The sequence below is a fragment of the Syngnathus scovelli genome, chromosome 18, assembly GCF_024217435.2.
Source record: "Syngnathus scovelli strain Florida chromosome 18, RoL_Ssco_1.2, whole genome shotgun sequence".
Lineage (NCBI taxonomy): Eukaryota > Metazoa > Chordata > Actinopteri > Syngnathiformes > Syngnathidae > Syngnathus > Syngnathus scovelli.
In genome coordinates, this window is record NC_090864.1 from 5,002,067 (window position 1) to 5,023,269 (window position 21,203).

The 21,203-nt window shown below is 48.5% G+C and overlaps 2 protein-coding genes across 11 annotated transcripts; both read left to right on the forward strand.

Annotated features, from left to right (window-relative positions):
• Window positions 1-170: 170 nt before the first annotated feature.
• On the forward strand, window positions 171-3,639 carry LOC125986241 (zinc transporter ZIP12). Of its 3 annotated transcripts, XM_049749821.2 has the most exons (11): window positions 173-534; window positions 742-1,252; window positions 1,323-1,465; window positions 1,530-1,701; window positions 1,795-1,967; window positions 2,041-2,184; window positions 2,248-2,313; window positions 2,393-2,450; window positions 2,508-2,666; window positions 2,730-2,917; window positions 3,061-3,639. In XM_049749821.2, the coding sequence occupies exons 1-11, from the start codon at window positions 265-267 to the stop codon at window positions 3,187-3,189; spliced, it is 2,013 nt and encodes a 670-aa protein (XP_049605778.1). In that variant the 5' UTR covers window positions 173-264; the 3' UTR covers window positions 3,190-3,639. The 3 variants fall into 3 exon arrangements, with proteins under 3 accessions (XP_049605776.1, XP_049605778.1, XP_049605777.1); XM_049749819.2 differs by having other exon boundaries at window positions 171-534; window positions 2,393-2,666; XM_049749820.2 differs by lacking the exons at window positions 173-534; window positions 742-1,252; window positions 1,323-1,465; ... (1 more) ...; window positions 1,795-1,967; window positions 2,393-2,450 and having other exon boundaries at window positions 2,129-2,184.
• Window positions 3,640-3,963: 324 nt separating this feature from the next.
• Window positions 3,964-20,555, forward strand: cacnb2a (calcium channel, voltage-dependent, beta 2a). 8 transcript variants are annotated; one of them, XM_049749814.2, is made up of 15 exons: window positions 3,964-4,008; window positions 4,505-4,597; window positions 6,327-6,568; window positions 15,337-15,456; window positions 15,835-15,957; window positions 16,035-16,171; window positions 16,258-16,334; window positions 16,421-16,557; window positions 16,959-17,039; window positions 17,120-17,178; window positions 17,536-17,645; window positions 17,842-17,993; window positions 18,108-18,203; window positions 18,283-18,453; window positions 19,310-20,555. In XM_049749814.2, exons 3-15 carry the CDS (start codon window positions 6,521-6,523, stop codon window positions 19,973-19,975), a joined length of 1,977 nt encoding a protein of 658 aa, XP_049605771.1. In that variant the 5' UTR covers window positions 3,964-4,008; window positions 4,505-4,597; window positions 6,327-6,520; the 3' UTR covers window positions 19,976-20,555. The 8 variants fall into 8 exon arrangements, with proteins under 8 accessions (XP_049605771.1, XP_049605774.1, XP_049605768.1 ...); XM_049749817.2 differs by lacking the exon at window positions 16,421-16,557 and adding an exon at window positions 16,712-16,731; XM_049749811.2 differs by lacking the exons at window positions 3,964-4,008; window positions 4,505-4,597; window positions 6,327-6,568 and adding an exon at window positions 9,459-11,227.
• Window positions 20,556-21,203: the final 648 nt, after the last annotated feature.

A 21,203-nucleotide genomic window follows, 5' to 3' on the forward strand; every position in this document is an offset into this window, starting at 1 on the left:
TGACATGAGTCATGTACTAGATGAACTAGTTCTCATTCCCAGTGACCTTGTTTTTAATGTAACTTTTTTTTTCTCCCCAGCCTCGAATGCCAAGCATAATTTCTCTTCTAAATACTAATTGTGCTCACCCCCCGCCGATTTCTCCCTGCCCCCGTGCTCTCTGACTGGCTGCACTAATCCTTTTGTTGTGGACCGAGAGGCCCGGTCGGCTTTGGCTACACTGTAAGGGTTAGTTCAAGCGGAGGGTGAGCGCCAAGCGTTTGGATGGTCACTTCATCTTGGGAAGACCTCCGCAGCAGCATGTGCTCCCGAGGATTTGCTGTTCCTTGTTTCCTGCTGTTGCTGATGTGTCTGCCGGGACGAGTCCGACTGGAGTCCTACCTACAAGACATCCTCCGAGTCTTGGATCTGCCGCTCAGTCAGGGTGAAGAGACGCGCCTCCAGAAGAACCATGTCGCCATCCTGGTCTCTGCAATTCTTCTGGCGGTGGACTGCCCAGAGAGGACGGGTGCTTCTCTAGATGTCTGTGACAAGGTAGGCCCATCTCCACCAATCAAAACGACTTGTGCTAACTCCTGAGAACATTTGTCAAGGCTGGAATGCGAGGCTTAAGTTCTTGACCTTTTTGGCTCGTTCTTGCTTGAGTGACTTTCTTTGGAGCACCCCTTGCTCTCCACACGGAGCCTCCAAGGGGCTCCTCTATGAGATTTCAGAGTTCCTTTGTGCTCTCGATATCACCAGTGCCTGCCAGTGGACGTGGCGCTCTCTGTGCTGGAGGAGGACGAGAAGCCTTACCTGACAGAGAACGACTTCCAGCGCCTCTCCACTCTTCTGCTGTACTACGTCGTGAAGCTGCCGGATATGTGCCGGTTGTCCTCTTCGCCCGCCCGTAGCTACGACTTCTACCTGAGGGCTCTCACCGATCTCCACGCGGCAGAGGACAACGGCGTCCTGTCGTCGGGTGAACTTCAGAGCATTCTTCAGATTGTCAACCAGGACAACAAAACCTCCAGCCGGGAAGGTTCTACGACCTCCAATTTGAAGATCCAGTGTATTGACGCCGCTCACCTGCTTGAAGAGACCAACGTGAAAGAAGGTGTTGCTATGGCGTCCGTTGCCAAAGTGTCTGCTGCCATCGTCAGTCACCTCCTGAGGGGTCCCTGTTTCGCTCAGAGGAACCTCCCTCCGCCGGCTTTCTTTACCAACTACATCTTTCATTCCCTTAATCGCACCAGCGAACTCCAAGTTGTAGGTGAGACCTTCTTCTTCTTTAGAGCCATTTTTGAAAATAGTTTTGGTAATAGTTTTGCTTCTTCTGGAAGATTTGGAAGTACTTCTTCACCAGCTTGGTGTTGGCGGAGAAGGAAAGAAGCCACACGCTCACGACAGGAAGAAGCGAAGCTCGCGGGTCGAGTTGGCGCATTCGCTGGAGGGTTGCAAGCACCAAGCTGGCAACTGGGCGCAGGTGAACACTCGATGGATAGATAAAGAAGACGCACAGAGAGCTCATTGGGTTTTCTCGTTCTCAGGTGTGTTTTTCAGCCAATCAGCTGGTGTATATTTTTTCTCTGGACCCGCAACTGCCCATTTCGAAGGAGCAGTTTGGACAAATGTGCCCGGCCATCATCCAGCAGTTGCTAGGCCACGCGTGCCATTCTGCAGAAGGCACCGCGAGAGGAGCTCAGCCCACTGCTTTTGAGAGTGAGATGTTTGACCTCCTCTTTCCCGACCTCATTTGCTTATTTTCCATTCCTAATGATTAGAAATCCTATGTTGATTTTTTAATGGTCTCAGAGTATGGCTACAGCACGATGGCGGTGCTGCTCATCACGCTGGGATCCATGCTAGGCATCTGCCTCATCTTCTTCAACTCCTGCCAGGAGAGCTATAGCCTCATCTTGCAGCTTTTTGTAGGCCTGGCCGTGGGGACTCTCTCGGGCGATGCTCTCCTTCACCTCATCCCGCAAGTGAGCCCCTCATGGTCATTCAACCAGTGGTTGGTGTTCAGTGACAAGATGTACAAAAAAATGTTATTTGTAGATCCTCGGCCTCCATGGACACGACGAGGAACACCTCACAGAGCAGACGGACTATTTGTGGAAGACCGTCGGCATGGTGGCTGGCATCTACGGCTTCTTCCTCATGGGGAGGATCTTTTCCTTCCTGGTTCCTCAGCACGGACATGTAAGTTCCTGACAGCAACACTTGGAATTCTCAAGCACGGCTTTGCTTCTCCTTGCCCTTTAGAGCCATTCTCGGGGGGGCTCCAAGGGTCCGTCCCAGAGGGGCAAGTCCATCTCCACCATCCAGCTGGTAAGGCTCATTCGGGTTGTGGTTTTGTGAGCTGGCTTTCAGGACAGTTTCAATGCAAAGGTGCAGTTTAACTTTCCAGCAGGGACCAGTGGATGAAGAAGCAGAAACATCTCCAGAGCAGAGACCTTCACCAAAAAGTAAAGAAAAAGCAATGTGGTCCACTACCGATGAAGTCCTTAACGTGGTTTCCCCAGGCTGTGACATTCCCTTGCTGGCTGTGATGGTCATTGTTGGTGACAGCCTCCACAACTTTGCCGATGGCCTGGTGGTGGGCGCCGCCTTCTCCTCCTCGCCCGAGACCGGCATGGCCACCACCGTGGCCATCTTGTGCCACGAGATCCCGCACGAGATGGGTGACAACTTGCTCCACCATTCCAAACACACTTTTTCTACTTACTGACATCTTTTTCTTGCAGGTGATTTTGCGGTGCTGCTGAGCTCCGGACTCCCCGTGAAGACGGCCGTGGTCATGAATTTTGTCAGTGCCCTGACGGCCTTCGTAGGCCTCTACATTGGACTCTTCGTCTCGGCCCAGGCTCATGTACAGCAGTGGATCTTTGCAGTGACTGCAGGCATTTTCCTCTACCTGTCACTGGTGGAGATGGTGAGATAAATGGCCCTATGCTAGCAATAAGCTACTACATGCTATCTGTATGAAGTAAGCTAACAACTACTAATGGGACTCCACACATCTTTTATTCATCTTGTGGATTAATATTTGTGTCATCTTTTTCTGTGTTCTGCTAGCTTCCTGAGATGAATCGCTTCCAGAGTGGGCGGCCATTAACTGCGTTCCTCCTGCAGAATATTGGCCTCCTGTCGGGTTGGGCCTGTCTCCTGCTGCTCGCACTCTTTGAACATGATCTCAAATTCTAGTGTTATCATAATCACAACAATAAACGGCGATATTTTATGGCGGTGTCTCCTTTGTGAGGCTTATCGCTGCCCTCCATGGGTGAGAAGAGTGTGCTATTTTTTTTCATACCTAGTTTTTGTTCATTCATCGGTGGTTATGGTAATGCAACGGCTAGCTGCTAAGAGATCCCACAAAAAAATGTGTTTTCTGAGTTTGGCCATGTTGACATTCGCAAGCGTGAGTGTGGCCACTGTAACGTCGTTTTGTCAAGCGTGAGTGTGGCCACTGTAACGTCGTTTTGTCAACAGCAGGGGGCAGTACAGGATAACCTGGAAGACAAGCGGATGCAAAATATTACGAAGAATTTTTTTAGACCTATCTTGAATTCCGCTTTAAAGTGTGAAAAACATAATTACTTCTCTTTGCATTTTGATATAAATAAAAATGAACTGTTTCAGACATTAACTTCATTTCTTTCTCTTGGAGTGTTGTCATGAAGAGGCGGTGGAAGGAAGGATGGACAGACGGAGAGACGGACGGGTACACACATTGAGCATCCAGTGTGGGCAGCAAAATAGATGTGATGCCGCAGGCTGTAAAACTTCTATCGTTATCACCGGAGCTGCAGTTTCAAGCTCCTCTCGCTTCGGCCAACTTGACGACCCCGGCGGAGGAGCAGCCTCGTCAGGCCCGCTGGCAGAGATGAAAATGCCTCGAGATGGTCGAGAGCTTCACCGTGTGCGTGCTTCGTGATTTTTGTCGTTGCTACGTCTGAAAAAAAGAAAGAAACAACGGCTGGCCCATAAATGGACGTTGACTCGCAGCAGTCGGTGTTTCAAGTAAGTTAAATCGTTTTTTTTAGTCTTTAAAAGTTCGCAGGTGAAAATGTCAGTCTCGTTCTCAACTGCGGCGAGATTTTGGCTTCGGTTTATGTTTACCCCTAGTGTCGTTTTGTGTCACGTTTACTACTTTTTCATTACTCTGTACTGCGTAAATCAAAGTTGTTTTGGGTCAAGTGTGCTACGAGCGTATTTTTTAAATCACAGTTAAATCAAATTACTCAGGTGACCGGTGAATCGAATCTACGGCGACATTTAAGTTTGCTTTACTTCCTGGTGAAGGTCAGTTCCACTTTTAAGACTTTTGTTGGTACTTCTTTTTACTCTTATAGTGTTATCAGAATTAGTTGTATGTGTATTAATAATATTTTTACTGCTGTTTTGATTATTGTTAATTAAAAGCTAAGTTGAGTGCTCATTCGTGGCCTTCAGTCGGCCAGTCAATCAGTCAAGCTAGCTGCTTAATTGTTTTATTTATGCATTTTTATTTTTAAAGAGTCTCAGCAAAGCAGCCTGCAGGAAATGTCGCTTGAAAGGTTTGAACGGGAGCACCTCCTCGGACACCACCACCAACAGCCTCGTACGTCAGGTAAGGGGTAACCATACTTTCTGCTCTTGCAAACAAACAAACTCGCTCACTCATATTGAGATCTCAACTGTTGTAATTTGTGTAACCCTAACCCCCCCCATTTAATGCATTTAATGTCCTTTGAGCCCATTTCCTATCCCTTCTCGGAAACAGCATGTTTCTGTGTAAATGTGTGCCGGTAAAAACAAACTAAGCATAAGTTCTGTGATCTCGTGGTCATCATCATCATCCATCAGTCCTGACTTTGTATGTATGCTGCCCTGACAGTCTTGTGTAAACACCGCCTCCGCGGCGGCAGCGGCACTCGCATCTCCTGTTATAAAGCAGAACTGGCGAGGTATGCCTTTTACTCGTCTGTACTTTGTAGAATGTAGAGACCTGCACAGGGCGGGATGGGTGCCCTTGCCGAAATGTTTCTCCCTTTTTAGGAGGAGGCGCGCATGGTCTTATTTTTTTGGCACCAAGCGCAAAAAGGCCTGTTTGCACTCAGCTTCGCTGACAACTTGTGAATGAGCCTCTTGGACCTTGTTTCTGCTCTGACGAATTTCCCGTTTGCCATCCCTGTGCATCGTAAGAAAACACCCCTCCCCCAAGACTATATTAATACGCTTTCCTGATTTAGAACTTGTCTAAAAACAATCAACAAACGCTTCTAGCGAAGCACAGAATAAACACTACTGAACTTTTGAAGGACTGCTTAGGCACCGGTCTAAAAATAGCTCTTGTCCTAATTGTGGTATCAAATATGGTACCGACAGAAATGATTTGCTCCAACATTGAAGTCTGTATGTTGTCTGAGGTCATTTCACGCCCTACTTCCTCCTGGTCGCGCTCACAAACTTGAGGCCACGGCCGGGTCAGGAAAACCCGGTTGCATTCCGCCACTGATTGCGGGCTTTTAATTTCCTGCCTTCTTTTTGCCTAATGAATGACGTCACATCCTCCTGATTAGCATCTTATCAGACCTGGCGACCTCTCCTGTGCTATTATGTAACCTGTACAAGAGGGCTGGATGTTTATAGAATTCCAAGACTGCCAATTTGAGTTTTTTTATTTCAATATTTATTCGTCAATTCTTACTAATTAAATCATTATTAGCATATTTGATTACTTGCTTATTCCATTTTGACACTCTTGGTCCTCCTTAAGTGCTGTTATAACCTGCAGTGATGGTCTTTTGTGTAGTTTGTAGCGTTAGACTGCAGTCGTGAGCTCGGTGTTAGACTCCCATCTAGTGGAGGAATGTGATAATTGCAAGTGTTTGAACATGAGGTCGTTTTCTATAGCGTTTGTCCACTTGAGCGTCACAGGTGAGCTGGAACTTATCCTAGCTGACTTTGGGCACGACTGTGAATCCCCTGAAAGACTTTTCTATAGTCCGATCTTTTTGCACCTCAGGCACTGCTGTATTTTGTGGTTTTGAAAGGGAAGCACATTGCTGCATAAAGGCTAATGCAATGCAAATGAGGACTGACTGGCAGAGCGTTCAAGTTGCGAAAGGGAAGGTGGGGGCTCAAAGTCAAGAGAAGAAAAGAGAGAAGGCGCATCTGGATGGACGCTCTCGAGTAGGACGCCAGGGGACGGCGGTCAATAAAGGACAAACCCCCCTCCTCCCTCCACAAGCCTTTGTGGCGAGCAGCAACTCGTGTGCCACAGCGAGTGAGTGGCTGGAAGCAGCCCTGCAAAAACTGTAGCACTGCAGAGGATTTTTTTTTTGGGGCGGGGACAGGTCCGACCTGAGGAGCTCAAGTGGATCCTGCCGTCACAAGATGGCTACAAGACGATGATGATGACAACGACAGGCTTTCCGACTTCAAGTCGTCTCAACCCACGTCAAGGATACACCGGGGCGGACCGAGGCTGAGTGGATGCCGCCGCCCGACAGGTAGCCCCCGTCCGTCCCTCCCTTCCCCGGTCCACTTCATGCCGTGCTGCGGGCTGGGCCATCGCCGGAAAGAAGCGCTTCCATATGTAAGTTTGACGCTTCCTATTCATCAGTGGGCTCGGAAATCGACCATTCTGCTCCAGTTCTTCATTTTTGAGCGTTGCTTAGTTTGTCAGCAGTTTACTCCACCTTACCCCAACACTCATTTTCATCTTTTGTGTTTACTCCCGTGCTGCAGTTAAGATACTTTTTCATTTGCGTTCGCCACTAGATGGCCTTCTATCACTTTGGCCTCATCACACAATCAAACGTTTGGACTACTCAGCGATGACAAGCCCGCGTGTGTCGTAATGAGCTCGGCCCAAATAATCCGTCGGTCGCAAACCTCACACTGGATTACGTGACAATTTGTCTACAGCTCCATCCCTCGTCCAAAAGAATATATTTCAGACTCCTGCAGTGATTGGTTTGACTCCACATTGCGCTGGAGCAACGTTCACCTCACAATTGAGTAAGCTTTAATTTAACTGATGAGTGGATTAGTGTCGGACCAGCTGTTGCCCAGCCACACTTGGCTGGTGAGCCTCGGCGTGTGGTAAGGTGTTCACGCGCTGAGTTCAGGTGCGGTGAAATTTAATATCATCAATGTCATGTATTAAAAAAAAAAAAAAGAAAACTCGGAGCAGTAATTGCGCTCCAGCTGCCGTTCCCCGCCGCTAGTTCTACGATGCTCCACTTACATGTCAGTGTTACATCATCAAAATGACAATTCCGCTCCAGATGGAATGTGAAGCGTGCCGTTTCCTGACAGGCTAGAGTAGACGGTCCCAGACGCGACTCATGGAAACTCCGGGAATGTAAGACATCCACCCCTCCCCCCCTCCTAGTCAGAAAAAATTGTGAATGGAGGCCAGCCAGTCAAGTTGGACTACAGAACACATTCTGTAAATATATTTTATACCTAAACAAAACGAACTAAAATATGAATCTAGAGTTGACTTTGGTATGAGTTTCTTCCAGAAAACTCCACCTAAGGCCGATACCTCAGTCAACGTTTCTGGAAGCCGCCTGGGGAGGAGCTTTTTGGGGCCAGGGACTTCTTTTGGCAAGCGCCGAGCATTTTTCGACTTTTCCAGAGAATGTAAAACTGTCCGGAAAGGGAGCGACTAATTGGCGACAGAGACTTAAAGGAATGTCTCGGAATTCTTGTAGCACTTTTACATCATCTTTGTAAAAAGACCGGAAAGTGTGATGTATTCTCAGCTCGCCTTTCCACTCGAGCGCAAGCCGGAGAGGGAGCCGGGCGCTCTGAGCCTCATTTAAAACATCTGCAGATGTTCCGCGGAGCTAATTAGGGGCGGCGGCACGCGGGCGACCTCTTGACGAGGGCTGCCGGCCAATGCGGCTATAAACAATTAATTAAGAGCCGCTGTTAAAAGTGGATCAAGGCGCTGCGGGAAGTCTGGCGTTGAAAACCTGACGTCTAGTGTCGTTTTGGTTTCCTTCAGTTCTGGTTGTTGTGGCATCTAATGACAGCAGCCCTCTCCTCCACGGAGAAGGCTCATCCGCCTCTAAGCTGGCCCTCGGGAGCCAGGCCACGGCAAACCGCAGCACGATTGGTAGCGTGCCGGCCGGGGGCTCAGCTGGGCGGGGTTAAACCTGCCGCTGGGACCTTTCATATTCATACTCGCCGCCAATACGTAAGCACTCAGGTCGTTTTCTGCTGTCAGGAGGAGTTCACGAGATTTGTATTTTCCCGCAAGACTTGGAGATTTTTTTGGGCGGATGCCGGGCAATTCGGGGTCACCGGGAAGGCCGCCCTCTGGCCAGCAGCCCTGATCCCCGGGTCTTCGGAAGACTCGTCTGGACAGGCCCGCTCCTGTTGCCATGCTCAGACACTCCAAGAACAAAAATGTGTCGTGGGTAAGCAGAGTGTTTGCGTCGTGCGTGCGTGAACAGAACACGATGGTCGCCGCCAGTGTGTTTGCGCCCGTTTTTGATGCTCCTGTGCCAGCGAGCCTTTCCAAAGAGAGGCTTTAGAGATTTAACTATTATATAACGGAAAGCTACTACATGTCCACTTTATAAAATCTGCCGACTGCTCTGCCAACTCGGATGGCGGTCCGAGAAAGTTATCGACGACTTTTGCTTTTTAGCTTGACTCTTAAATTTGTTCGCAAGTGCAGGAACACCCGTCACAATCTTTATTATGGTTCCTGTTTATTTATCTAAAAAAAAAATGTAATTCTGGCATGTAATTCTTTGCTAGTGCAGCTGGATCAAGGGAGATTAGAGTGAGAGTGGTTTTGCAGGGATGAAATCAGCTACTTGGGCATGGGGCACTCTACTATAAATTTTTATTTATGTATTTTTGTGTATATACTATATTTCTATTTCCAGTACCCCCCCCATTCTTCATGTAAAACCTTTATTGAATATTAATCAGCATTCGGGGTTCAACTAAAAAAAAAAAAATTTAGGACCGGCGTGCAACGCAGCGACGGTCGTCAGTCGTCGCCAGGCAGATTATTGCGCCAGATGTTACTCTGACTCGCTCTAGTTTGTCCGGTCACGGCGTCACATTTGCTTGTCATTATCACGAAAGCTCTCCGCAGTAGCAAAATTAAAACATGTTTTCGTCTGTATGGTGCTGCCCCCCCCCCAAAAAAAAAAAAAATCTTCCTCGTTGAGTGCCATTTAGTTAACTACGCAACAGATGTCATCCTATGAAATTAAAGCTTAATGCTCGGCCAGCGGGAAAAACACTTCGCAGCGAACAATGACACCACGGCAGCTTAAGCGCGTGTCAGCCGGCAGTCGCGCTGAGGAGCCAGAGCAGCGCCGGCCGCAGGTCGTTTCGGCGTTGAGGGAGGACGAGCATGTCCAAGAAACCAAAGGTAAAGCAAAAAAAAAAAAACAAGAGCGTCTCGGGTCTGACTTTGGATTTGTTTTGCCGTCGTCACAGTCTGCTGATGTCGCCCTGCGCTTTGAATATCAATTTAGGGAGAAGCGCTGGATTGCCAAAGATAAACTTGCGTTAGTCCGTCAACTGAATGCAAATGTCGATGATGAGCAAGTGAAATTTTGTGCTGAAGTGAAACAAACTGACTCAGATTTGATTTTACTCTCAAATCCTTTCAATCATTTTAATCAGAATACTCAAGATCGCCGTGAAGAGGAAACAAGAAGTGTTGCTCTTTGTTCCTTTCTGTCCTTTTTTTTTTTTTTTTCCCCCCCACCCTTGGCGAGCCTTCTTGGTCTCGATGTCTGTAATTAGAGATGGTGGCGCGGCTCGAGTGACGTGGCGTGTCCCGTATCTAGGTAACCCCGGTCAGATGCTGGCTGCCGGCCCTCACGGGCTTCATTAGTTAGGAATCAGAGTCCCGTCAGGCCCCAGGCAAGATTTTCCATCCGTGCCTTCGTTTAGATTCTAAAGATGAGTCTGATATCCGTTATAGCGTCCAACAATTGGTCAAAAGTATTCCAGGTTATTTACTAAAAAAAAAAATATTATCAGGGTAGCACGTGAAGTTGTGGCACTCTTGCCAAGTCCTCCGTGTGTTTTGACAAATGTTGAATGGCGGCTATGGCAAAGAACACACAGTTGTTGATGTTGGCCCATTTGTTTTTTTAAATCAATGGAGTCTCTTGTCCGTTGCTTTTTTTCACTTCACCGCTGGTCTGACCTTGTCTCATTGTGACAAATTAATTCGTGATCCCCGTCGATGCTTTTTGGCAATGTGAAGCTGTGGACTGTTATTGTTAATTGCGAGTGACTCGAGACTCAAAATGGCCGCTTTTGGTTTTGAGCTGCTTGCCAACAGTTTTCTCACTTTTAGCTAGAGAACGAACGGCTTGCTCGCCGGATGCTTGGTCACATTACTGGCTGGTTGTTGCCTATCATTTTTTTTTTCCGATGTATTTTTAGTCGGCGGCTAGCGACATCAGCTCCGAGTTCCTGATCACCAGTCACTCACTCGGCATGCGGCCTTTCCTCCCTCGAGGCTCGAGCTCAATTAGTCCGACCTTCATTTTGACACCACGCGTGCGGAATTACCTCATAATGTCTTTTATTTTCTGCGCTTCCCTGTGGAGACTTTAGGAAGTCACCTACAAGCGAGAAGCTCGGTCCTGTCGTTTGAAGTGCTGTTAGCAACGTTGATGTCTTTGTTGAAGCTCGCATTAGCAAAGTTTCTCCTTCTAAGTCACTCTGCCCATCCAAAAATATCTAATGTCTTCTAATGATTTAAAAGTAACCAATGAATTGATAATTGAAGACAATTTAATCAAGTGCGTAGTTTCCGATTTAAGGAGCGCATCAGAGCACGACAATGAAACTGCTGAATCGGCAAGTCTTTAGTCAGCCTGATGATGAAGGTCAAAGCTGGACGTGCTTCTCGAAAGCATTGTTTAGTCTGGCGCCGACGACTCTTTGCTTTGTCACGTGCCGAGCACACGCTCCACAACATAATCCTTGCGGAATCCTAACCCTGATCAAACCCAATATAATCCAGGATTTAGCCTGGGCCGCCCATAAAACAACTCACTCGGGGGGAGAAGGACTTACAAATTTGGCTTTTAGTTCTAATTTCTTTTTATCATTAATGTTGAGCGAATCAAATCAAACAAACGGAAACTTTCGGCGGCCTCTGCTTCCGATAACCGTGACCATCGCCGCGTCGTGTCGCGCAGATAATGACTTCCTGATATCTCGGGTCTCACCAACACGTGCTCCAGGCTATACAGTAAGACACACACACACAAAAACCTAGCTTCTTTTTAGGCAAAATGGAACTCGTGTAAACTCCACACACGCACGCGGGCATAAAAGAAAGCGGCTGCAGCTGCTTTCTGGAATTTTCAAGCCAGCCCTGTTGGCCAGAGATCTTCCTTGCTTACCCGTTACGTGTGTGTGCGTGTGTGTATGTGTGTGGGAGGGACAGAGGTTGGGGAGGAAAGGGGTGGGGGGGTTGTTTTTTGGGTCTAGTGGATGGTTGTGGCGTTCCAAAGGAGTAGACTCCCAGCGTGGGAAAGACACTCGTCCTCTCTCCGCGCCTCAAAAGTAGGCCAAAGGAGGACTGAGAAGGAACTTATAACTCCTCTCCCGGCTCATACTTTTTTTTCGGAAGCGAAAAAGGCTGAGGAATTCCTGTGCTGCGCAACAGAGATGGGCAGCCGCTGAGATTTTTTCAGTTTTTTTTCCCTCCCGGCAGAAATGTTTCACTCGGCTAGCGAGGACTCGGATTTGGTGAGTTTGAGGAGAACTTTTTTTTCAGGCTTTTGCGAGGTTATTCTTCCTTCCTCTCTTTGCAAGGGGAAGGGCTTAGATTCTGTCAGAATGGAGGTTATTGGGGCACATTTGAAGGGGCGTTATCCCACGCTTTGTTCTTGAAGATCACTTTCGCTGCTACTTTGCAGCGTGCAAAGCATTGTTTCAACCGAGTCAGCTGATCTTTGGATCGTTCCCAAGCTCTTTGTCAAGGTACGCTGTGAACTTTGTGACCTCAGCAGCCAGAAGAGAAAATATCAGCCTTTTTTTGCACACACTGGATGCAGTTTCTCATAAAAAGATGTGGCGGTGCTTTTACGGTATCTACAGTAGAACTTGTTGAACCCAAAAAGTGTGACGTCACCACCCCCCCCCTCACTTCAGCCAGTCCACGTGAAATGGAAGCAGAGGCAAAACGTGTAAATGTAGAACCCGGTCCATTTGTCGGCTGTTAACGTTTGACTGGAGACGGTTAGCTTGCTACTCACTCCGTTCTCTCGGCCAGCTCTCATCAATCATCTCGCAGTCTTACACCTCGCACGCCAGAGAGCTGCCGGAATATTGATGACGCTGGCGTAAAATAGAAGTATAGCCCCCCACCCCCACCCCCCCATCCCCACAGGTCGGCCTCTCTCACTTAAGTGTATCCTCTTCATCAGCCGTCATCCTATTATAGCGCCCGATGTCCGCCGAGGGAGCGAGCTGCTAGATAAAGAAGATCCTCGCAGTGAGGGGATTGACTGCTAATGAGAGCGATGCGTCTGTCAGGGACAGCAGCCGCCAGTCGGAGGTAATATTTATTAGCGAGCCGCGATGAAATCATAATATGCCGCTAGAAGCCCTAAAACCACTTTTTTTCTCTCTCTGTCTGGCCTTGAACATCATACATTTCAGTTAATCAATATCGCCCTGCTTTTAGCTTTTTAAAGTGACATTTGGTTTTTATCCCGAGTCCTTACGTTCTGAACAATAAAATTCAAATGGATAAAGGCTACAATTTGATATCGATTCACTTTTTGGTTTGAATCCAAATTCGGATTGCCTTGAGTTTAGCGGTAGTCATCGTAGCATAGCAGCGCCCGGTTCTCACGTCTTGCTAGCCACGATAGCTTGTCATGTGATTGACAGCCAGCAAGTCCATCAAGGTGATGGGACAATGCACTTACCTAATGCGCTGGCTCTTGGATTGCTTGGTAAACACTTTTCCCAGGCCCGTCGGTGTCACCTTGATGGCTGTGCGGCAGCACCGCCATCACTCTTTCTCGCCATGCCGCAAGACTCATTAGCGCGCCATACAGAACACCAAATGTAGAAGAAGCTTTTCTTGGTCCACATCCAACAAAATATTTTAAGCTGTTGTATTTATGAAATATAAATATCATTTTCTCTGCACTGAGAAGGAACCACTATCGCTGAAGGTCACTTTGTAGAAAATGCAAGCCTCTCTGCCCCCCCCACCCCCCACCCCTCCCGGAGTGGATGCATAGAAGCCAGAGCGCGCTGGGAAATCCCAGTGGGAGACAACAGAAGGCAGCACTCATGATGGGATCTGGCTTGGATGGCCAAAGGTGGACATGAAGTGAATGAGGAGATCCCAGTCCAAGTGGATCAGAGCAGTGTTATTGTGTTTCTCGATGCTCATTAGTGCCGTCACTCTGGGTGTGGGAGTAGACAGGGAGGTTGACCCGGCGAAGCGGCCCCGGGCTCATTCTGTCCAAACACGTCTTTGTCATCCCTTGCCTCATCCGGGCCACCAGTCTCTTCACCTTTACGGCCTCGGAACAGCATCTGCGTCCTGCCTTGTGGAGCTCAATCACATACTTGACACCCACTCGGGATCAGGTTGTGGATTTCGGGCTGGTGTGCGTGTCAAACAACTGGATAAATGTTGCGTTGATTATTTGGGCTAATCGCTGCTCATTAGTGTGTTAGCTTTCAATGTACGGTGAGGACTCCTTGGGGAGTCAACACCACTCGTAAAAAATAAATAAATGAATAAATCCGTTTATTCCGGCAGCCATACCGGATGACCTCCGAACTCACGCAACCCTGCGACCGGTCCATGGGAGCAACATGCGTCATTGGCGCAGCGGCGGAGACATTTTTAGTAACCTCTCTCAGCCAAGTCTAACTTAGTCTGCTCCTGAACAGAGACGAGAATTTTTTAATTAACGCGCTAATTATGCTCATTGTCCCGTGTGGCTTTGCGATGGCACTTTGGAGTTTTAAATAAAGATATCTTTGCTCCAGCTAGTGGTTCCATCTTGAAATTGAAAAGGAAGTAAATGCGCACAGAAGTGAAGCAAAACAAGTCAACACTTGGATGATGTAATTGCAGCCTCAACGCTGCAGAAAACATCGAGACCCTGTAAAAGCATGTCAGCGTGGACACGATTGTGTCATGTCACCTTTACTCGCTGCAGCAAGTGGCACACGTGCAGGAGGCGTTGTGGTGATTGTGCAACAAACAACCCAGCCAGAGCCCCGCAATGCAAGCAGATGGATGCAATGTTGGGGGGTAACTGAGGGAAAAAATGTAGGGAGTGACGGAAGAGGAGGAGGGGAAAGAGGAGGAGGAGGAGGGGTGGACGGAGACAGAGCGGCAGAATCACTGAAATAGCACAGGCGAGCTTGTGACAAATGCAGAGAGCTGAAGCTTGCGTCAGGGCGGCGGCGGCAGCACCTGCGAGATTTCATTAGCATCAAGGAGAAGAGTCGGGACGGATCGGCTGTCTGCATGTCAAGTGGTAACGGGGATGGGAGGATGCAGTGCATCGCCGCCACCTGACTCATCCCGGCGGTCGGCACCTGCTGCAGCCGTTTGAGAAGATGCGCGGGGCAGGCGGCTCCTGCGGATTCCTCATCAAGCGACAGGGCTGGAAATGAAAGCGGCATTCCCCGGCGAGGCGTTCAAAGGGAGCCGTTGATGTAGCGTCAGTCTACCTGTAGCCAGTGCAGCGCCGGCGTGAACTTGACCGCGGCGGCGCCGGTTCCAAGTGGACTCCAAGTGTAGCGGCGTGGCCGATGAAGGCCACCTGGGTCCGCCTGCTGAAAAGAGCCAAGGGAGGTCGCGTCAAGAGCTCGGATGTCTACGTAAGCCGACGTTCGTCAAGTTCTTTACCGCCGCCCGTAAGATGCGGTGACGGTGTTTCGTTATCACGCCTCATAATGTTAACCTAAGCTTTCATGAAATATTCCTTCAAACTTTAGGGGGGGTTGAGCAACAACACTGTGAAGCGGCGTCCCATTCTGAAGTTCTGAAGCACTTGGCCGAACATGAGCAGATAATTAAGCATTTTTGCACCCATACGACTTTCCTTGCATAATCCCAACGTAACGCAGACAACGGAGCGATCCGCTGTCGCGGCACGCGTGCAACGGCTGGGCAATTCTAATGAGGGGAGCTATTTTTAACTCGGCGTGTTGTGCTGCTGCAGTGAGATGAATGAAAGCCCCCCCCCCCCCCCCCCCCCCCCCCGTGTGGGTGTCAAAGTTGTGTACGGGAGCAGATGAGCCACTTCCAACACTATTCCTGCCATGTCTTGTTTTGATGTTTTTTTTTTTTTTTTCTCACTCACAATCAAGGGTTCGGCCGATTCCTACACCAGCCGTCCGTCGGACTCTGATGTGTCTCTGGAGGAGGACAAGGAGGCAGTGCGCAGAGAGGCAGAGAGGCAAGCTCAGGCGCAGCTCGACAAGGCCAAGGTACGACACGCCCGAGAGATGGGTGACGACAACCTTCAGGCGGCAAACTTCACGTGCCATTGGCCAAAACCTCCACAGCCACAAATCATAAAGTTCAACTTTCAATTCACTCAGCAGAGTGCAGAGCACCAAAACAAATCTCCACTTGGATCTGCGTCAATTTGCGCATCTCAATAACTACTCGCCACCTGCGTGTGCCAGAATTTGCCCGTTAGCATTAGCAAAGGTAATTAAGGAAAGTGTTGCAGGGGGAAAAAAGTATTTTTTGCTTTGACTTGCAGAATAACGAGACTGGGGACACATGACAAGCAACTGGTTCCTTAAAGTTGGTTGATTTTTTTTTTTTTTTAAAACAGTTTTTATTTGCTTTCCTGTCAGACAAAACCGGTTGCGTTCGCCGTCCGCACAAACGTCAACTACAGCCCCTGTCACGAGGACGATGTCCCCGTCCCCGGCATGGCGCTTTCGTTCGAGGCCAAAGACTTCCTCCACGTCAAAGAGGTGACGACCCGATCGCAACATGGCCTTTCTTGAAGGCGAAGCTGCCGGCCAAAAATCTCGGCGTTCCTTTGCCGTAGAAATTCAACAACGACTGGTGGATAGGCCGTCTGGTGAAGGAAGGCTGCGAAATTGGTTTCATTCCCAGTCCGGTCAAGCTGGAAAACATGCGAGTCCTCCAAGAGCTGAGAGCCAAACAGGGCAAGTTCCATTCCAGGTAAGAAAAAAATCATTTTAATAAAAAAAAAAAAAAAAAATCATTTTGTTTAATTTAAAATTGAATCTGATTCCGTATTGTTTCAGCAAACTGGGAGCAAACTCCTCATCAAGTTTAGGTGAAGTGGTTTCGAACTCCCGCAAGTCAACTCCTCCTTCGTCTGGTAAGTGTCACGCATAGGCGAGCTGACATTCCATTCCCTTCCCTTCCTTTCCTTTCCATCCATAATTCTCCCCCCGCCATCGACAGCCGTTGACTTAGACGCCACAGGCTTAGACGCGGACGACAACGAGCCGCCGGTCATCCTGCGCTCCCCTCGATGCGGCGGTGCTAACACTCTCACGTCCCCATTAGCAAAAGAGAAACGAATGCCCTTTTTTAAGAAGGTAAAGCGGACGGCCGCCCTTCCCGCGTTCCTCCTCTGCCCACCCGCCCAGCGAATGCCCTCAGCTTCTCATCCTCCGCCGAGCACGGCTAGCATGCGCCTTTCTACTTCTCTGTAACTTTTTCTTTCTCTCTCCCTCTCTCTGCTCACCGCAGCCAAGCAGAAGCAGAAGTCGGTAAGTCGCGCCGGTTTACTTTCTTCTGCTAGCGTACTTGCTCCTTTCTGAATTCACAACCTTCCGATACATATTCTAAATATTACGTGACACACTTCATGCTTTGTTTTCTTTCCTTGTTCACTCCTTTCTGCCCAAAGCTTACAATGTCATTTGTATAGGAATGGTCTCATGTCATGGTCCAGAATGCCTCAGCGCTGTGAATGTTGTTGTTTTCTCTCCAAAAGACGGAACACATTCCTCCATATGATGTTGTGCCTTCCATGCGGCCCGTGGTTCTGGTTGGACCGTCGCTGAAGGGCTACGAGGTGCGTTTGAGCTGCACAAATGCGCCCACAGGACAGAAAGAGACGCTTTCAATTGGATTGTTTGTGTTTTCTGCTCACAGGTGACCGACATGATGCAAAAAGCACTGTTTGACTTTTTGAAGCACCGATTTGAGGGACGGTAGGTTCTCATCCTGCTTCCTTCCTCATCCACCCTAAAGTATCCCCCCCCCCACCTCCCCTGGGGAGAAAGTAACAAGTTGGCCCGGGGAGACGCGAGTGTGGTGCTGCTTTAAATAGGCATGTCCTTAATAGGCTATAGTGGACCTCTTCTTTGAGGCTGAGCGGGATTCTGCTTTTTCAATGCGGACTCGTCTGAGGCCCGGGACACATATTTGAGTGCACACACTCACACACATGCAATTTTATAGGTGGCCCATGTACACTTGATATTGTACTGGGGGTGCCCACCCCCTCGCGTTACGTCCATTAAATATACGTTATGTAATCTCTTTTGTCATTTTGCTTTTGCTCGCAGAATCTCCATCACTCGCGTCACGGCCGACATCTCGCTCGCCAAGCGCTCCGTCCTGAACCATCCCAGCAAGCACGCCATCATCGAGCGCTCCAACACGCGCTCCAACTTGGGTGAGGCGGCTGTGGTTGTTGACTTGAAAAATGTCGCGGCAAAACAAAACTACTAACGGTAAAAATAATGAATAAAATTTTCACCACGTTAGGAAATCCTGATGTTGCTTTTGTCCAAGCGCGGCTCACACCGTCTGTTGCCACCTTCCCCCGTCCTCGAACGCCCTTCAAATATTTTCAATTGTGCCCCTTTCAGCTGAGGTCCAGAGAGAGAGAGAGCGCATCTTTGAGCTGGCGCGGACACTGCAGCTGGTTATCCTGGACGCCGACACCATCAACCACCCGTCGCAGCTGGGCAAGACGTCGCTGGCCCCCATCATTGTCTACGTCAAGATCACCTCCCCCAAGGTGAGGAGACGCTCCCGTCCATCGCCATGGAAACTGCAACACATCTCCATGGGTTCACCTCTTATCAAATAAAAGTTTTATTTTCTGCATACAACTTTTGGGTGTTGCCTTCAGGTGCTGCAGAGACTGATCAAGTCACGAGGCAAGTCTCAAGCCAAACACCTCAACGTCCAGATGGTGGCGGCCGACAAGCTAGCTCAGTGCCCGCCTGTAAGCCCCCCGTAACTTGTTAGTTGTTCATTGTTCTGACTTTTTTTATTAACATGCTTTTCTTTTTGGCCGCCCTCAGGAGATGTTTGACATCATCCTGGACGAGAACCAGCTGGAGGATGCGTGCGAGCACATGGCTGACTACCTGGAGGCCTATTGGAAGAGCACGCACCCGAATGGCTGTGACGCCCCGGAGCCGTCGCTGACCAAGACGCCCGCCGCCCCCTTGCCCTCCTCGTCCGGCGTGCAGGTGCCGAAACGTTGCTGCGTCTCACATGCAATGACAAATGCACAGCAAAACTTGAAATGTCATATTTTAATGAAAGCCACATACCAAATATTTGAATTAAAATATAGAACTGAAAATTCAAAAGATTTAACATATTAAAACTATCCATCCATCCATTTTCTGAACCGCTTAGTCCCCACGGGGGTCGCGGGCGTGCTGGAGCCTATCCCAGCCGTCATCGGGCAGTAGGCGGGGGACACCCTGAACCGGTTGCCAGCCAATCGCAGGGCACACAGAGACAGACAACCAATCGCACACACACTCACACCTAGGGACAATTTGGAGTCTTCAATCGGCCTACCAAGCATGTTTTTGGAATGTGGGAGGAAACCGGAGTGCCCGGAGAAAACCCACGCGGGCCCGGGGAGAACATGCAAACTCCACACAGGGAGGGCTGGAGCTGGAATCGAACCCGCACCCTGTGAGGCGGACGTGCTACCCAGTGCGCCACCGTCCCCCATATTAAAACTAAATCATAAAACATGAAAATATATATTGTAGTAACGACGGAACGCACAATTTCTACCAGCCAACCAAAAAGGAATATTACGATGACATGTAGATAAGATGACATTCTAAAGAGGCTATTTTGAATTTTTATTTTTGCAGCGGCTACTAAATGTTATTGAAATTAATGTTAGCTCATATTTAAAAATTGTTATCAATAAAACATGATTAAAATGAAAATGAGTGAAATTAGAACATACTACCGAACCAATCAAAAATTCACAAACATATTGACACCAAAATGCATCAAGAATTAGGACATTATTATTGCAACATTGTTTGGCTAATCATTCCTCCTGTTCCACATCAGGGTGGCGGTGCAGAGCATCGAGCAGAAAAGGCAATAGTGGAGCGGAAAGGCTCCAGAGAGGACCATCACTACCATCATCAGAACCAGGACCAGGAGCAGGCCGACGGCGAGGAGGACGCTGCCATCGAGGAGGAGCGCCCCCCGAGGACCGAGTCGTCCAGGAGAGGAGCGCCTCATGCCCAGCACCGCTCTTCTTCCACCAGGACCGAGAACCACAACCACCACCGACATCACCATCACCACCATCACCACCACCGAAGCAGGGGCCTCGGCCGGCAAGAGACGCTGGACTCTGAGAGCCCCGAGAACCGGGAGAACAAAGACGACGCTTACGTGGAGCCTCACACTCAGCTCCTCCCTCAGCACCACCAACAGCTGCAGCATGAGGACACCAACCAGGAAGAAATGGAGGAGGAGGAGGAGGAGGACTTAAGGGAGCCTCAACAAGGCCACCGGGACCACAACCACCACCACCACCATCATCATCACCACCACCATCGCACCAAGGAACGCGAGCAGGACCACAATGAACGTAACAAGCAGCGCAGTCACCACCATCAACAACAACAACAAAGGCCGGCGCGGGACCACCACCACTACGAACGAGAGCCCAAAAAGAGGGGTGACGCGGGGGAATGGGCCCAAGACTCGTACATCCCCCAGTAGACCACGTTTTTACCCCCTCCCCCCTCAAGGATCCATTTCCTCCCTCCTGTTGTGCTGCTACACCTCCAAACCACCGCATCCTATTTATATCCACTTCCTTCCGGTTTTTGATTGCAGCGTTTCTATGATGGAGATACAAGTATGCAGTGGATGGAAAATCTACACACCCTTGTTTAAATGCCATACAAAAAAATTAGAGCAATGTTTTTCCCCAGCATTCATGTATGAGACTACTAGAACATCTGAACTTTATCCAAAGTGAAGAAGAGTTCTGAACATATCCATACCAGGTGTGGACACTTGAACAAAAATAATTCCAAATGTTCCTTCTTGGTTTTTTTTTTGTTTTTTTTATAACCTTTCCCTTATCAAGATTTTTTTCCCTTAGGTCACATTACACAAGGTTATAAATAATTCATATTGGTCTCACCTTTTTATGATCTTGGCATTTGAACAGGGGTGTGTAGACTCTTTATATCTACGTAGACATGTATCTGCATAGATCCTAATGGATATGCATGAATGTTCACAAATATGCATATTTGATAAAAAAAAAAAAACAGGACTTTTTGTTCATGTACTGAGCTGTACTTGTTCCTCTTTACTAATTTCGACCTGCAACTACATCACTCATGTTTTTTTTCTTTCAGACATCCTTCCGTAATTGATTGGTCGAGCGAGTTGCCATGTTTGTTTGCAGAAAATCCTTTGCTTGGTGGTTTTATAACTTTGGGAACAACAGTAAGTCCACCACTGTCTTTTTATCACGTGAGGAAACACAGTAAAGTCATTTGGTTTAAAAAAAACAAAACAAAACTAATACCAAATTCTTGATAAAATACATAACTTTTTTTGTTTTCATAGGTTGGTAGCATAGTTGCGTTGCACTTTGAAAACACCCAGGGTACCACGTCTATAAATAGTTTTTCTTCTTCTTCCCCCTCGCTCTTAAAACGCTACTGAAAAATTAAGGTGGGCTCACGGAGCCGTCGTCAAGGCAACTTCCCTACTAAAGGGGGATGAGTCTAAAATAGGCTTGGGGTTGAGCGCAACGGTGTTTTCCTGGGAATCCTGCCAGCTTGACAAACATCCATAAATTAGCCTCGAGATGCACTAAGTTCATTTTCACTTGCTCCGATAAATTGTTAATACCTCTCGTGACCTCATCACTTCCTGGTTTGCGCGCGCGAGAGAGAAATCCACCATTGCCGTGGCAACTGTGTCGTCA